The 16,380-nt window shown below is 36.5% G+C and overlaps 2 protein-coding genes across 5 annotated transcripts in view; both read left to right on the top strand.

The window, feature by feature from the left end:
* LOC308687271 (apoptosis regulator BAX) overlaps nt 1-16,380 on the top strand; it is a 423,052-nt gene that overhangs the window by 129,158 nt on the left and 277,514 nt on the right. The gene's annotated exons all lie outside the window — the stretch shown is intronic.
* The window catches only part of neo1a (neogenin 1a), a 172,593-nt gene that overhangs the window by 105,081 nt on the left and 51,132 nt on the right, over nt 1-16,380 (top strand). For all 4 annotated transcript variants that reach the window (XM_081359651.1, XM_081359654.1, XM_081359652.1 and 1 more), the window contains exon 5: nt 7,617-7,753. In XM_081359651.1, the coding sequence (XP_081215777.1) occupies nt 7,617-7,753 (137 nt within the window). The remainder of the gene's footprint in view (nt 1-7,616; nt 7,754-16,380) is intronic.

Consider the following 16,380-nt stretch of genomic DNA (forward strand, 5'->3'; position numbering starts at 1 on the left):
TACATCATCTGAAAGCTGAATAAATAATCTTTCCATTGATGTTGTTAGGATATGACAATATTTGGTCGAGATACAACTACTTGAAAATCTGGAATCTGAGGGTGCAGAAAAATCAAAACATTGAGAAAGTTGTGCATTTATGTTGGCGATTGTGCTGCATTCACACACAAAAATAAATGCTTTATATATTTACGGTAGGAAATTTACAAAATATCTTCATGGAACATGATCTTTACTTAATATCCTCATGATTTTTGGCATAGAAGAAAAATCTATAATTTTGCCCCTTACAATGTATTATTGGCTATTGCCACAAAAAAACCCGTGCGACTTCTGACTGGTTTTGTGATCCAGGGTCACATATATTAACTTTAAATGTAATATCGAATAACACATTGCAGTTAAATATAAGATCAAGTACATGTGCTTCAGTGTGTTAGTCGCCACAGTCCATCAGTCCTCACAGATCGAGCTCCCTCATGTCCGTGTAGGGGAAAATGTGTTTTTCTAATGTCGAAAACCAAACAGTGCTTTATTGAGCGTGGAGTCATTCCGACGGCTCTGATTCCCTGGCACTAGCAGCGTTCCCATCTCTCAGGATCTTCTCGGCACGAGGAGTCACTGTGCCGAGAGCTAAGAGAGATAATCGCAGGTTTGAGGAGATGCTCGGGCTTCTTAGTGGGAGTGTAACAACAGACTGGATTCACTGAAGGATAAATACTGAAGACTGGCACATAGAGCTGAAGAGAGGGAGGAAAGGACAGCCATTTGTAAAACAGAATTAGATATTATTGTTTGGATAGTAATGTCATTTATAGTCTTGTGCTTCCAGACTCCTGCCTTTTAAGCATAGGATCTAGTCCATGTTAAAGCTAATCCTGGCCCGTCTGATTGATGGAAAGTCATAAACCACTTCGCTTTTTACTTCTTTGCTCTATTTCAAACAAATCTAAAGTATCATCCATGTTTTTAAATTATAGTTCATTATATAGTCATTATATTTTAGTAATTTAACAAGATTTTCATGTTAGAATGCATGTTTTTAGTATGTGTTTTTTATTTTGATTCTTTTTATTTTGTTTATTTTAACTTTACATTTTTATGATGTAATTAAATATCAGCTCACGAACCCCAGTTTGGGAAACATATTTTATAGAAATATATAGTAGTTTATAGTGTTTACAGGAAAGTAAACAGACTGGCTGTTTTCTGCGTGTAATATGCATCAGATGTTCCTGAATGGGCCGTGGGTGGGCCGTCCGAAGCTAAAACTACAGTACATCATTTATGACTTTGCTGGAATGCATTTTTGCTGGACGTCTGTTTTATTGTTTGGCAGGACATTACCGCTGTTGTACAAAGCATGCATCATTTAGCCAGATGTCCAGCGGCTGTTTGTCACTGGAAACTATGAATTTTGTGCCTCCCTCTTGTTTTCTCTCTGTCCCTTTTTTCCATCGTGTCCCGTCCCTTTAGGAATGACTGTGGCTTCTCCTTTCACTCAAGCTAATGACACATCCACGGCTAAACCCAGTTCATTCAGACCTCTAATGTGCGCATGTTACGCAGGTCGGGTTTTGGGTTTATAGTAATGTGCTAATCAAAAATATCGGTTGGAAGCACCTGTGAAACAAATAAAGAAAGGTATGATGATTGTCCATCTCAGCCCAGCTGGGAAAAACAAACTCTCCGATGACTCACTGTAAAGATGAAGCTCATGAGCGTTTACACTACGAAAGCGATCCTTTCTAATGTGTTTTCCACTGCCTCTGGAAGTGGTTGAAAGTGGACAAGCTCAAACCGCTTTAGACCCCGTTTACACCTGTATTTAGCGTCGTCCACTTGTGATCCGATCGACCAAAACGCATCTTAATACCAGACGTAAACAGGGCCATACACTCATTTGTTCGTTCGAGGCTCAGTTCTATAAAAGAGCAGCAAATGTTAAACTGGACAATGATTGAACAAAATATTCAGGTTTAGAAAATATGGCATTACATTATGGGTTTTTGCTGTGAGATGTTTGTTCTTCTTTGAATGCCACATTCACACAGCAGAAGAATACGGTTGACAGTCCTGTACTCGAGTCCTTAATGTGGTTGCTTTCACACACAGTTTGTTCATTTACGGGAGTGAAACTACATTCTATAACCAAACTCACACACGTATTTCTAGGACTGGATCACAAAACCAGTCACAAGTCGCACGGGTATATCTGTGGCAATAGCCAACAATACATTGTATGGGTCAAAATTATCGATTTTTCTTCTATGCCAAAAATCATGAGGATATTAAGTAAAGATCATGTTCCATGAAGATATTTTGTCAATTTCCTACCGTAAATATATAAAACGTTTATTTTTGTGAGTGAATGCAGCACAATCACCAACATAAATGGACAACTTTAAAGGAGATTTTCTCAATGTTTCGATTTTCTTGCACCCTCAGATTCCAGATTTTCAAATAGCTGTATCTCGACCAAATATTGTCCTATCAATATAAAAAAATCCAGGGTCACAAATATAATTGTTTTTACAATTATAATAGTGGGTTACACTTTATTTTAAGGTGTCATTGTTACAGTGTAGTTATATATTTAAGCACTGAGTAATATTAAGCAACTACATGTACTTACTATAGGGTTAGGGTAGGGTTATGATTTGGTTGAGAGTTAGTTGCATGTAATTATGCATAATTTATTGTTATTACTATGGTAAGTACATGTAACAAGGACACTGTAAAATAAAGTGGGTAACATATGTTACATGTACTTACCATTGTATTAACTATAAATTATGCATAATTACATGCAACTAACCCTCAACCAAATCATAACCCTACCCTAACCCTATAGTAAGTACATGTAGTTGCTTAATAGCACTCAGTGCTTAAATATATAATTACACTGTAACAATGACACCTTAAAATAAAGTGCAACCATAAAGTGTTACCCAATATTGTATTATACCTGATCTTACATTGCTTTGTAATACAGAAGGGAAAATTATGTGATATTTTTAAAAACGTATTGAGTCATGAGGGTCTTTTCTATAATTTATTATTAGGCTAAAAATTTTTTTATTGTTGTTTCACTTCACTTCATATGACTTTGCCTTGGCGGACAAAAGTGTTTTAAATATTAATGAGCATTAATAATTAACCTTGATAAAGATAAACTTCATCTGTTTGTTTGTAACATTGAAGGTGCCACACAACCATGAATAAATAATAAATAATCGTTTTAGGCTGAAGAGGAAGTTTTGTTGTCACAGTAAGTTTCAGAATACACTCAAGTCAAGATCAAGATGAAGTTTATTTATGACTCATGATATGTTTATTCAGACTATTTTTTTTCTTCTGTGAAATAATGATAAAATATGATGGCATACTAATAAATAAGGTTTTCTTTTCAAGAATTTAATATTTTTTTCTTCATTTTTCAATTCACATTTATTTGTACAGCACTTTTCACAATACACATCGTTTCAAAGCAGCTTTACACAAAATGCAAGAGTCCACATTACAATTTGCAGTGATCTGCTATCAGAGGTTATGTATTTCAGAAATGTACATATCCAAAATCACACTTAGCTAAAAATGTATTAATTTAAACAATGTAATAATTGAAGGCAGAAACAATGAGCTCATTGAAGTAATGAATACTTGTTTGTTAACAAATGATTATGACATTTATAATATCAAGTTTTTGACTTTATGAGGGTGGAAACCATCAGAAGCTGGTTTGAACTGGGTTGGATAACACAGGACTCTTGCTGGTGGCATCAGAAGGAATAGTGTCACTCCCCTCATTCAAGGCTTGGCACAGCTTTAGGATCTGCTCTGTTTGGAGTCGCAGTCGTAGAGCTGAACAGTTAAGGATGGAAACCATGCCAGAACCTTCTGAGCTGTTGACAAGGCAGGCTTTCATCTCGCTCGCTTGTATCTCATGACGGCATCAATCACAGGCTGGCTGCTCTGGGGCAGGTTGGGTCAGCGCCACCGGTAGTTTGGTGTTGGGTTTCTGTTGACGGATGCCAGTAGTTTGGCCTCAGAGCGGCACACTGGATATCTAGCGCTAGCTGTTAGCCTGTTAGCTGTTAACCTGCCTGCAGTCGTGAACACATTAGTTCTGGGTTATTTGAGGCGACTCCACGCATAGAACCAAAGCATTACTGCTCCCTCAACACGCATAATGCACCGACGGTCCTGAATGAAGGAAATGTTTCCAACATACAACATTAAGGCATGCTGTTAGGGGGAGGAGACGGCTCACTTGTTAAAAAATGAATGGTAAAGTCTTTTCTGTTTATGCCATTCTTGTTTATCTGTATAGTGTGCAAAATAGACTTGAAACCCTTGATTATTTAACAAATGGTGGTAAGTGAAAGGAGAGGAGATGCCTAAACTTTAGAAAATATTATTCACTGCTGACCTCAGGTGTGTGTGTGTGTGTGTTTGTTTACAAAAAATTAGTATGTCTGAATACCAGTTAGTTAGTGTGATTTTGTTATTTTCTAGCAATAAACATATAAATAAAAAGTATTTTTTTTTGTATGAAAATCAAATAAAATTACGCCTAAATGGGTATTACTCATTACTATTTAGGGGGAAAATCAAAATTTTGTAGTTGTGATTTACAATAAATTTGGTAACAGGGCTGAATGGTTGAAGCCATCGCCACTACATTTTGTCAAATCAATAAAGTAGAATAGACTGTTACCAAGGTTATTGTAAGAAACCCTGTTAGCCTTTTTTTTTTTTTTTTTTTTAAATATATATTAAACATTTTATATCATCTTATTTGTCTTGTCTAATCCAGCTCCAAGTCTAACTGAGTCTATCAGATTTAATCGAGTGAAATCAAATGCTGACAAAAGCAAAACACCACAAAGGACCTTTTCGGTAAAACCAAGTCACCAAGCCTGTGTCTCCCTCATATTAGTTTTGAAGGCACTTGACTAGAGACACATGCGAAAATCATACTTACTTTATATTAAGATAACAAAAATAAGCGATTTTTAGTTCATCAATAGGGCAAATTAATTACTGCAGAAGTCATTTTATCAGTTTTTACTCAAATTATGGTGTGCATTCATCAAGCACAGCCATTCAACCCTGTTACCAAGGTTATTGTAAGAAACCCTGTTAGCCCTTTTTTAATTGTAATATTTTTTCTTTATTAATGTTAACTAAAAAGCGCACATGATTTTAACTTGTATTCAATTGTATTGTGATGTGTATTCAGACAACTTTTGGCAACAAGGTAATTTACTGTATAGTTTACGATAAATTTGGTAATAGGGCTGAATGGTTGATGCCGTCGCCACGATATTTTGTGTCAAATCAATAAAATAGATTATGATTATTTACTTGTATTAAGATAAGAAAAATATAAGCCAGTTTTGTCTTATATCGTCTCTTTTGTCCTTTTTGTTTTTAACCACTGAAAATTCAACTTGTCTATATATATTCCTAATTTATTCATCTGATCCCGTTCCAAGGAGTCTAAGTGAGTCTTTCAGATTAAATCCACATGTTGACAAATGCAAAAGGATCTTGTCCTCCCTCACATCACAGTGACCCTTATAGATACACATGCGGAGATCATAAGACACTTGCAGCTGATGTGGAGCTTCAGCATTCACACTCTTAAAGGAGCGTACGAGTAATAACGTCACAGTCCATGAAAGGAAAACATGAAGAATGAAGTGTGTCTTCTGTGGAAAAGCTCCTCATTGGGGCTACGTGTTTCACTGCGTGTTCTTTAGCCCAAAAGCACAAAGACCCCCTTCATGAGACCTGCTGGTTTTTCCTTGGGTTGAGGTGTGTGTTATGTTTGAGGTAGGGTGGAGTTTCGTTGAGTTACTCTCTCTCTTCTGGCGTGTGTTTCGGATACTGTCGAGTTAGCCTTGGACATCCACCAGAGAACTGTCACATTTGTTGAACCACGCTCTTATAGATATTCTGGTACTTGCATTGGTTTAGGAATGACTTGCTCTTCTTTAGGTGTTCATTTATTATATATTCTGTCATACTTCATGATGCCTTTATTGTACTCTCATCTCTGTTGATTTAACTGTTTAAATCCGTTCCTTAGAATTCCACTGATTTTTTTTTATTGATTTTTTTATTTATTTTTTATCCCAAAAATGTAAATAAAATGAAAGTAATACAAGCACGGTTTAATTTTGAATGCAACACATGGATCAGCTGAGATAGGCAGAGAAATAAAAATAGTCAGTGTGTGAATGCTGGTGTTTAATACCAATCGATGTCTGACAGATCAGGTTGTTTTCTGTGTTTTCTGGGTCAGAGAGCAGTCGGCTCCTCTACCTCTTACTGTGGACGCTCTCTTCTTTTCTCTAAACTATTGATGCCTTGCACAGCATCACAGCATGTTCCCTATGTCGAAAATTCACCCAACTCCACAACTGAATGATGATTAGTTTGTCAGTAGGGCAAAGAAATGGCTAAATAATTGCTGCAGAAATCATTTTATCAAGCACAGCCATCTAAACATCCAAGATATTGTAAGAAACCCTGTTACCCATTTTTAATTAATTATAATATATTTAAAAATATTTTTTCTTAGTTTAATGTTTATTACTAGAAAGCACACATGGTTTTTATATGGTATTCACCCATGTCTTTTGTATTCAGACAACTTTTGGTAACAGGGATGTAAAAAGTGTATATATATATATATTCAGACATGTATTTTGTATTCATACAACTTGTAGTAACAGGGATGAAAAATAGTAAGTAAATTCAGAATTTTCATGCATTCATACCACTATTGGTAACAGGGATGAAAAATAGTAAATAAATAAATTCAGAAATGCCTTTTGTATTCAAACAACTTTTGGTAACAGGGATGAAAAATATTAAAGACAATTCAGAAAAGTCTTGCATTCTGACAACATCTGGTGACAGGGATGAAAATAGTAAATACATATATTCAGACATGCCTTTTGTATTCAGACAACTATTGGTAACAGGGTTGAAAACCTGTCAATAATTAAGACCGACTATTGAGATAGATAGATGGATGGATGGATGGATGGATGGATGGGTAGGTAGATAGGTAGATAGATAGATAGACACACACACACAGACACAGACACACACACACACACACACACACACACACACACACACACACACACACACACACACACACACACACACACACACACACACACACACACTTTGGCCTTCTGAGGTGAACTAACAATATTTGTGTGAAGATAAAGCTCATCCTATCACACTACCTTGTTAGACAAGAGTCCCTTTGATCCAAAGCAACATGCAGTGTAATAATACAATCGTCCTGAAGCGTCCTGGGGTTAAGTGTCTTGCTCAAGGGCTCAATGCTGACCGGTTCATTGTTTCCCCCTGGTTCAAACCAGAGACCTTCTGATAACAAAGCCTGACCTTTATGGGCTAAACCACTCCACCACGCCTTTTCTCTGAGCATGCTCCCTTTGCAAGATATATTCCATTGTGTTGCGTGTGAGAAAGAGCATTTATACTGCAGTTATTGAATCAGTGTTGGGCTAAGTATACATTTAACTTTCTGAAGGGAGAGAATTGACAGCGTGTGTTTTTCTTCACAGCACGGGCCGCTTCGAGGTGCTCGGCGGAGGCAGTCTGCAGATCTTTAATCTCACCGAGGAAGACGCCGGTGTGTACAACTGTCTGGCAGACAACGCCAACGGATCCATCGAGGCCCGGACTGAGCTCACGCTGAGAGGTAAGCTTAAACCTCGCTTTAAACGACTAATCAAGTGATCTTCGCCAGAGAGGCTATATGTATAAAAATGAACTAAATTAATAACTTTTTTACAACAAAAATGATCTGAAATCACTGAATTTACTTAAAGGATTAGTTCACCCAAAAATGAAACTTCTGTCAGTAATTACTCTCCCTCATGTTGTTCAAACCCCGTGAGACTTTCGTTCATCTTCGGAACACAAATTAAGATATTTTTGATTAAATCTGAGAGCTGTCTCACTCCTTCATAGGCATGTAATTGAAACTTGCTGGCCCAGAAAGTTAGTAAAGACAATGTTTAAAATAGTCCAAGTGACTACAGTGGCTCAACCTTAAGTTTATCAAGCGACGAGAATACTTTCTGTGCGAAAAAAATAAATAAATAAATAACAACTTTGTTCAACTATTGATTTTCTTCTGTGTGTTTCTCTGAGTGAGTTCACGTAGTGTAACAGCGCAGCGCTTCTGGGTTGTACGTCAGAACGGAGGCTCACTATTGGCCAGCATCACACACATGACCAGAGTCGGCCAATAGTTATATAATATATTAGCGTCGGCCAATATTTTCATTTTTGGGTGAGCTAACCCTTTAAGCAGGACTGTGATGCTATTTTCTTCTAGAAACAAACTTTGTTGCGTTATTTTCCTGCCATCTCTTTAAAGCTGCTTTGAAACAATCTGTATTGTAAAAAGCGCTATATAAATTAAGGTGACTTGACTTGATCGTCATGTCACACTGTAAAGCTCCTTCCTCTATAAATCGATAAGTCTGATCACACTTCAGACATGTTTGCAGAAACACACGTAGGATTCTCTGTAATTGCTCGCGCTGTAGCTTTTGGGTGGGACTTCTATTAAAGTGTATGATATTTGATTGTGTGATGATGAAAGGGACTGTTCAGACAGGTGTGAAATTACAAAGAATCGAAGAGAATCTGGACTGTAGATGTCATGCAGATATGTGGTGTGTAATGAGCTTTAGCCATCTGTCTGTCTGCTGAGAATTGATCCTACACTGTGACGAGATGAAAAGATGAAAGAGACCGGGAGGGCAGCCGGCCCCTACGTTCAGGCCCTTACTTTGCCTTTGTGGGTGGGAGAGGTTTTGTGTTGGAGCGATAGTAAATCCAACAGCTCACAGAAGAGGTGCAATGCCAAACTCAAACCGAGCTCATCCCAGGATACAAGCGAGTGTCAAACACTCTCTCGGCTCTTCTTTTTACGTGGGCGGTTTGCTGATCGTTGTGTGTGGTTGCAATGCATTTTGGTTTGAATAATATGATAAAAATAGGGAAGAAATTTGGTTCTGCTTCCGTGTTCTAATTAGGAATCTAGTTCAGAATTTCAATGGATGATCCCTTGTGAAAAAGAAGTGTGCTTAATTGTGCACTTTAAAAATGTGCATATTACATATATATATATATATACATATATATAAATAAACGGTACTTGCAGATAATACAATATTAATGAAATAAAAGGCCACTAAGTGTTCTTAAAGAGAGTACACTTTCATGACGGTCTCTTGAGTAGAGTAATTAAGTTTTACTTTAAAGTCCATTTTAAGTCCATTAAGTCCAAGTCCATGTTAATGATCAAATTAAGACATGAAATAAGTTTAGAGCTAATCAAGGATTTGTTGATCTAGTTTTTGTTTTAGTTTCAGCTGTTTTGCTCCACTTGGATTTACAAATCAGGGATTACAAATATAACCTGTGATTAAAACCTTCATCTACAAGTATTATTTTTTTTTCCGCCATGATGGATTCGTTATTGTTCGTTATTGTGTTAAAATAAAATAAAAATTTACCTCCTTATCTGTATATTTAAAGTTAATCCCAAACTGAGATTTAACTCAGTTTAAAATAATGGAACCGCAGGATTAGTTAATCTATCCTAAATGTAAATTAAAACCAGGATCAAAATGATGATTTAAACGTATGTCCGATTATTTAATTTTTAGAAAGTTTAAAGTTTAGCACAACAGTCCCATTATTATAAAAATCTTCATTTATTGATCTTTTGTTGTGCTTTAAAGAAGTACACTTACTTTGATGCGTTGACTAACACACAAAAACACATTTAAAGTACTTGATTACAATTTGGGTATTCTTTGATAATACACTTAGTTGATATATATATTAATTTAATTACTACAAATGTGTAATTACAAATATATATTTTAATTTACCATAAATGTTTGTCGGGACATTCAACAATGCACTTTAACCATATTTTAAAGACCACAGAATTTAGTCCTCCTTAACTACATGTCAAGTTAAACTAATTGCAGTTAATTTAATTTAAATTAACATGTATCAGAAAACATTACTTTCAGCTCACACTTCTTAAGTATATTATTTCCATAATACGTTATTTTATTTTTATTTTAAAGTATGATAAAGTGTACTTTTTTCACAAGGACAAGTATAAGGACTGTCCATAAAAGCAAAAATACATGTATAGCCACAAGACACATGATGCATGTCGATATGAGTTATAATTGCTGAATAAACGGTGTAATATTTATAGATCTATATCCAGTCTTTCAACTTCAGTGACACATCAAGCCAGTAAACTTGGTAAGTTTTGCATAATAACCAGAAAGGTATCATGTTCACTCACAGGAATTACTCTGGAAACACACAACCAGACGTTAGTTTGCCTATACAGTAGTGTTTGCTGAATAATTCATGCTTTAACACAAGTATGAGACTCACACTTCTGCTTGTAATCCCTCTGGAATGTCTTGTTTACTCCCATTGCAAGTTATTGTAACCGTGTGTGTTTGTTTTAACAAATCAGAAATATTTTCTGTGGTAATCAGCATAATGCTATTGAGAGCAGTTCTATTGAATCCCGAACATTCTTGTGTTCTTGTTTTAAATGTGAAATAAAACATTCATGTCTTGTTTTGCTCATATTTCAAATGTCAACCATACGTAACTAGTCAACATGCAGAAGTGTGAGCGGGTCAGATTGATCCGGGAACCTCTGCTCTCTTTGTGTTTGTTATAGTGAAGGTGAAATGCCCAGAATCTTATTAAACTTTGATAGACTGTCTTTTCTGAGACACACAGAACATAAGCGACTGGCTTGTAGGCTGCTGTTATTTCTCAGCCTACTCTGAAATGCAGGGTGGATGAATGGAAACAGGAGTGTGTGTTGAGCTTTGACATTGTCTGTAATACAGCGGGAAACCTGAGACATGCTCATGAATGCAAGTGAGGCAGTGATAAGAGCTGTGTGGTCATTCGAGACGGTTTTATCATCACTATAATCTCTGTGTAGAACGTATAGGGAACGTAACCGGTCTGTGACCATGAAACAAATGCTCTGGCTTTATCTTTAGCTTTTCTTCTGTTGTCTCAGCACACTTTCCTCACAATTATTTCTTAAAGTCAACATCAAATCACAATTATTTACTTTCTTAATACATGATCCTAGTAGGGATGCACGATATATCAGCCACCATATTGGTATCGGCCGATATATGTTTATTTTTAATGTTATCGTTATCAGCCCGATAAGAAAATTAGGCTGTTACATTAAAGCCGATAAGTAATGTATTATTTTCTTCAGATGATGGTTTTGAATTGCTTTAAATATGATTGGAATCACTTCAAAAAAGGAAAATACAGTTAAGTGCAACATGCAAGTCTGTCATATAGGATACTTAGAATTATCATGAGAACATCATAATTGTGTGATTGGGACATGAGACTTTTGTTTTTGTAATCAGGCACTCAAAAAATATATACAAATTTGGATTTAGATTTATCGGCCAAAAATATAAAGAATTATCGGTTATCGTATCGGCCAAAATTGTCATATCGGTGCATCCCCAACCTGATCTCACGGGAAAACGTACAAATTCTACGAGGTGGCTAATTCGTACGAATTCATACGACCTCACTCATACGAAAAATCACTCGTTTTGCAAAATCGTACATATTTTACAAATTGCCCAATTCGTATGAATTCATACGAATGACCTACCCCTGACCCCGCCCCTAAACCTACCCATCACGTGGGTTTAGACGAATCGTACAAATTCGTACGAGTGACGTTGTACGTATTCGTATGAATTAGCCACCTTTTTGTCATTCGTACGAATTGGTCGTGAGATAGTGTTGGCATCCCTAGCTGTTATTGTGCATGAATCACTCGTACACATTATTTCAAAATATCTTCATTAATCAATTTGCTATTTCACTGAAATTACTTTGATTGGCATAACCTAAGATACGTGAAAGTGGAAAATAATGTTAACCAAATAAAAGCTTTTTAAGCATGGTTTTTGGACACATTTGTAGGTAATACAGCCTTTCTAAAATCTTGACAATAGTTAATGCAGAAAATGTATTCTGGTGAACGGTAATGCAACGTGAACAGTCCTCCACAACCAACTGCAAAACAGCGATCAGGTCTGACTCCATTTTGGTTTAAAATGCTCACTTTTCACAATCCAGCAAGTTCCTGATAACAAAATCATGTCTTGCTGTATTGTTTTTCACACTAGGAAGTACATCAGCTTAAGGAAGTAAAATAGGATTTGAATTCTGTTTCGTGTTGACTTTAATGTGAAAACTGGCTTAGTGTGTTTCTGTTGATGTCCAGCAATAATGCAAAACACTGCAAAAAAAATGCTTTTCTTACTTAGTATTTTTGTCTTGTGTCCAAATATCTAAAAAAATAAATAAATCAAAGATGCATTTGCCAGAAAAGTAAAATGCCATAAGATATTATGTCTTGTTTTTTGTGGAAATAAATCACAATGAAGTGAGTTGTTGCTTTAAAAAAGCAAAATTATCTGCCAGTGGGGTAAGAAAAATGATCTTGTTTCTGTTTGAATTAAGGTTATTTTTCTTACCCCATCGGCAGATCATTTTGCTTTTTTTAAGCAACAACTCACTTAATTTTGATTTATTTCCCCCAGAAAACAAGACATAATATCTTATGGCCTTTTACTACTTTAGTAAATGCATCTTGATTTAAGAATTTTTAGATATTTGGACTGGAAACAAGACAAAAATACTAAGTAAGAAAAGCATTTTTTGCAGTGAAGTTGTTACAATCACATATCTGTATATGTGTAACATTTGTACAGTGCTTCCCTGTGTATGTGCCCCTGGGCTTGAGATCTACTGAGTGATTGAAACATGAACCATCTGTCCCGTGTGGAGCCGGCTTGAGCAGGAACCCAGCAGTGTGTGACAAGTGTTTTTCAGCAGGTTGTGTGTGCAGACCTCAGCAAAACTACAGGAGCACACACTCTCAGCCATTCATCACCTTACCTCAGTCACAGTCAGTGTGGTCCTGATGCTGCAACTTATCTTACATATGCTAGATCCAATAATCTGCATTTCAGATCATCTTAGCTTTATGTAGCCATTCTAGCTTTAAATGGTGATTTTGAGAATGTATACTGACAATAACAAAAATATTTATTTTCATGAAAATTCATAATCTTTATTTGCTGTTTTTCCCCTTTGCTCATTGTGACCCCCAACACATTCACTACATTCATTATTGTATTATTCTAAAAAGAGATTTGTGGTCTGTTTTACTGATATACAGTATTTATGAGATCAAGAATAACAAAAACAACAAAAGGATGGGGACATATGGGCAATATGGTTTTATGTGTCAGGACATAATGAAAATTCATCTGGTCCTTGGCAGGTCTTAAATATGAGGTAAATACAACCTCTGATGAACAACAACACATTACATATTACACTGTGTCATTATTTATTTAACGAAAGCTAGGCCAAATTGGAAAAGCCATGGGTGACAAACTAAGTACACCCCAACTTCTTCCGTAAGAATTAAGAGGGTAAGAAGCCGCTAATCAAATGTCTTTGATAAATTGATCATCAGCAAGTGTGATCAGCTCTACACGTATATAAGCAGAAGTTTGGGCAGTTTGCTGGTCTAGAGCATTCAAGGGTATGTTTTAAAGGAGAACTCCGGTCAATTTGAACATTGAGCTCATTTTTTTGTAAATTTGGAGTGCTGTCAATACAGAGAACAGCGACAAAAATCGGTGTTGCCTACACCATGTTATCCTCTTTTTAAAATTTGCACCCCGTTGACTTCAATGGGGCAAGTTTTAAACCTGCTTTTAGCCTCTTAACATCCTTGATGTGTCATTACAAGTGCACAGAAAATGTGAGTGATTCTTTCAGAGTGAACATGGGTGAATCTGACTGCAGTAGATGTGAAAGATATGGATAAAAATGATGTTATTTCAGTCAGCGCTCATACCTGTATTTACATCCTGTTTTCGGTCGAAGTCCATAGTAATCGATTGTCGAGTTCACGCGCATAGGATTAGTATGTACGATCATGCGCCCGAACTCGACAATCGACTACTGTGGACTTCAACTGTGATACTTCTACTGTGGAGTCAGATTCACTCGTGTTCACTCTGAAGGAATCACTCACATTTTCTGTGCACTTGTAATGACACATCAAGGATGTTAAGAGGCTAAAAGCTGGTTTAAAACTTGCCCCATTGAAGTCAACAGGGTGCAAATTTTAAAAAGAGGATAACACGGTGTAGGCAACACCGATTTTTGTCGTTGTTCTCTGTATTGACAGCACTCCAAATTTACAAAAAAATGAGCTCAATGTTAAAATTGACTGGAGTTCTCCTTTAAAACACAATGCCAAGGAGGAAAGACATCAGCAATGATATTAGAGAAGCAATTGTTGCTGCCATCAATCTGAGAAGGGGAATACGGCCATTGAAGTGCATTGTTCTACAGTGAGGAAGATTATTCACAAGGAGAAAACATTCAAGACAGTTGCCAATCTTCGTGGACATCTCAACAAATTCACCTCAAGGTCAGACCGTGCAATGCTCGGAGAAACTGCAAAACACAGAACTACAATTCAGACTCTTTACAGGCCTCAGTTAACATGTTAAATGTTAAAGTTCATAAAAAAGTGCAATTAGAAAAAGAACGGACAAGAATGGCATGTTTGGAAGCTTCTTCTCTCTAAAAAGAAACAATGCAGCACAGCTTAGGTTTGCAAAGTTGCATCTGAACAAACCTCAAGACTTTCTTACTTTACAAAGTACTTTACAAAGTAGAGATGTTTGGCCATAATGTGCAATGGTGAAAACTGAACACAGCATATCAGCACAAACACCTGACACGCTGATGGAGGGTTGATGATTTGTGGCTTGTTTTGCTGCCACAGGACCTGGGCACCATGAACTCCTCTCTCTGTATACCAGAGTATTCTAGAGTTAAATGTAAGGCCATCTGTCTGACAGCTACAGATTGGCCGAAATTGGGTCATCCAACAGGACAATGATCCCAAGCACACCAGCATATCTACAACCGAATGGCTGAAAAAGAAAATAATCAAGGTGTTGCAATTGTAAGACTGAAATAACTGTAAGACTTGAGAAATTAGATAAATGCCAGGCAGTCTACTTGAGGCCCTGAGAGGACAAAGGACCTCACTGGAAATTAACATTTGAACTCACCCTTGTGCACTATCGAGACGAAAGTCTCACCTCCGAATCATCCTAATCTACATTCCTTCTCCTCATCCCCCACTCCTTCTCTCTCATGCTAAGATCACCTGAAAAATCCATAGGTTTAATGTGAATATTTATCATTGAGTATTATACATGTTAAGTATCATTTGAAATGTCTCAGTGCGACTGGTACAACGGTCTCATTTCCAAATAAGTAAAACAAAAGGTCATAAGGTTTTTAAGAGTTTAGAGATAACTGGCACACAAAGGAAGGTGGTCTCTAGACAACTGGTCTCATACCCCCAAAAGGTGTCAACTCTGAATGTAAATTCCCATTGTTAGCAGATGTTTCCATGTGAACGAGGTTCTGTCTATATAATGAAATGCAGCAAAGGGCTCTGGGCCTTTTTGTAACTCAAGTTGGCCCATGATGTTAAGAGTGACCAAAACTCTTAGCACCATGTATTTTAATGTTAGGTTCGCATCTCTTCTCTTTAATCTAGAGCATTTGATGTTATAGTATTGATTATCCTTGAATTGATTATAAAATTGGCATGATACATTTACCTGACATAATAAATTATTACATTTGATTATTCTAACTGACTTTGACATTATTTTCATTAAAGAGTTAAAAAGAGTAGTCAAACATTCGCCCACTTTTAATGATGCACGGATATCATTAAAACCTTTTCATTTATGGAGTCAGATGAAATCACGAGAGAATACATATTCAAATGTATTGCATTTAATCAAAAAATACTTTGCCATGAGAAAAGACAGTCCTTCCGCGCTGGTCGGATGCCGGACTTTGAGCCGATCGAGTGCGAGTTTACACAATGGCCCAGTCGAATTGCAGGCCTTAAGAGAACTGTACATATACAGATGCTCACAAACCTCAATGAACTGAAGAAGATTGGGCCACAATTTCTCCAGAACGATGCGAGAGACTGATACTGTCATACAGAAAACGATTTCTTTAACTTATCGCTGCTAAAAGAGGCTCTACAAGCAAGTGAATCAGAGGGTGTATTTAGTTTGTCACCCATGGCTTTTCCATTTTGGCTTTATTTTTGTTAAATAAATAATGACACGGTGTAATATGTCA

This window comes from Scardinius erythrophthalmus, assembly GCF_964197995.2.
Source record: "Scardinius erythrophthalmus genome assembly, chromosome: 2".
Classification (NCBI taxonomy): Eukaryota; Metazoa; Chordata; class Actinopteri; order Cypriniformes; family Leuciscidae; genus Scardinius; species Scardinius erythrophthalmus.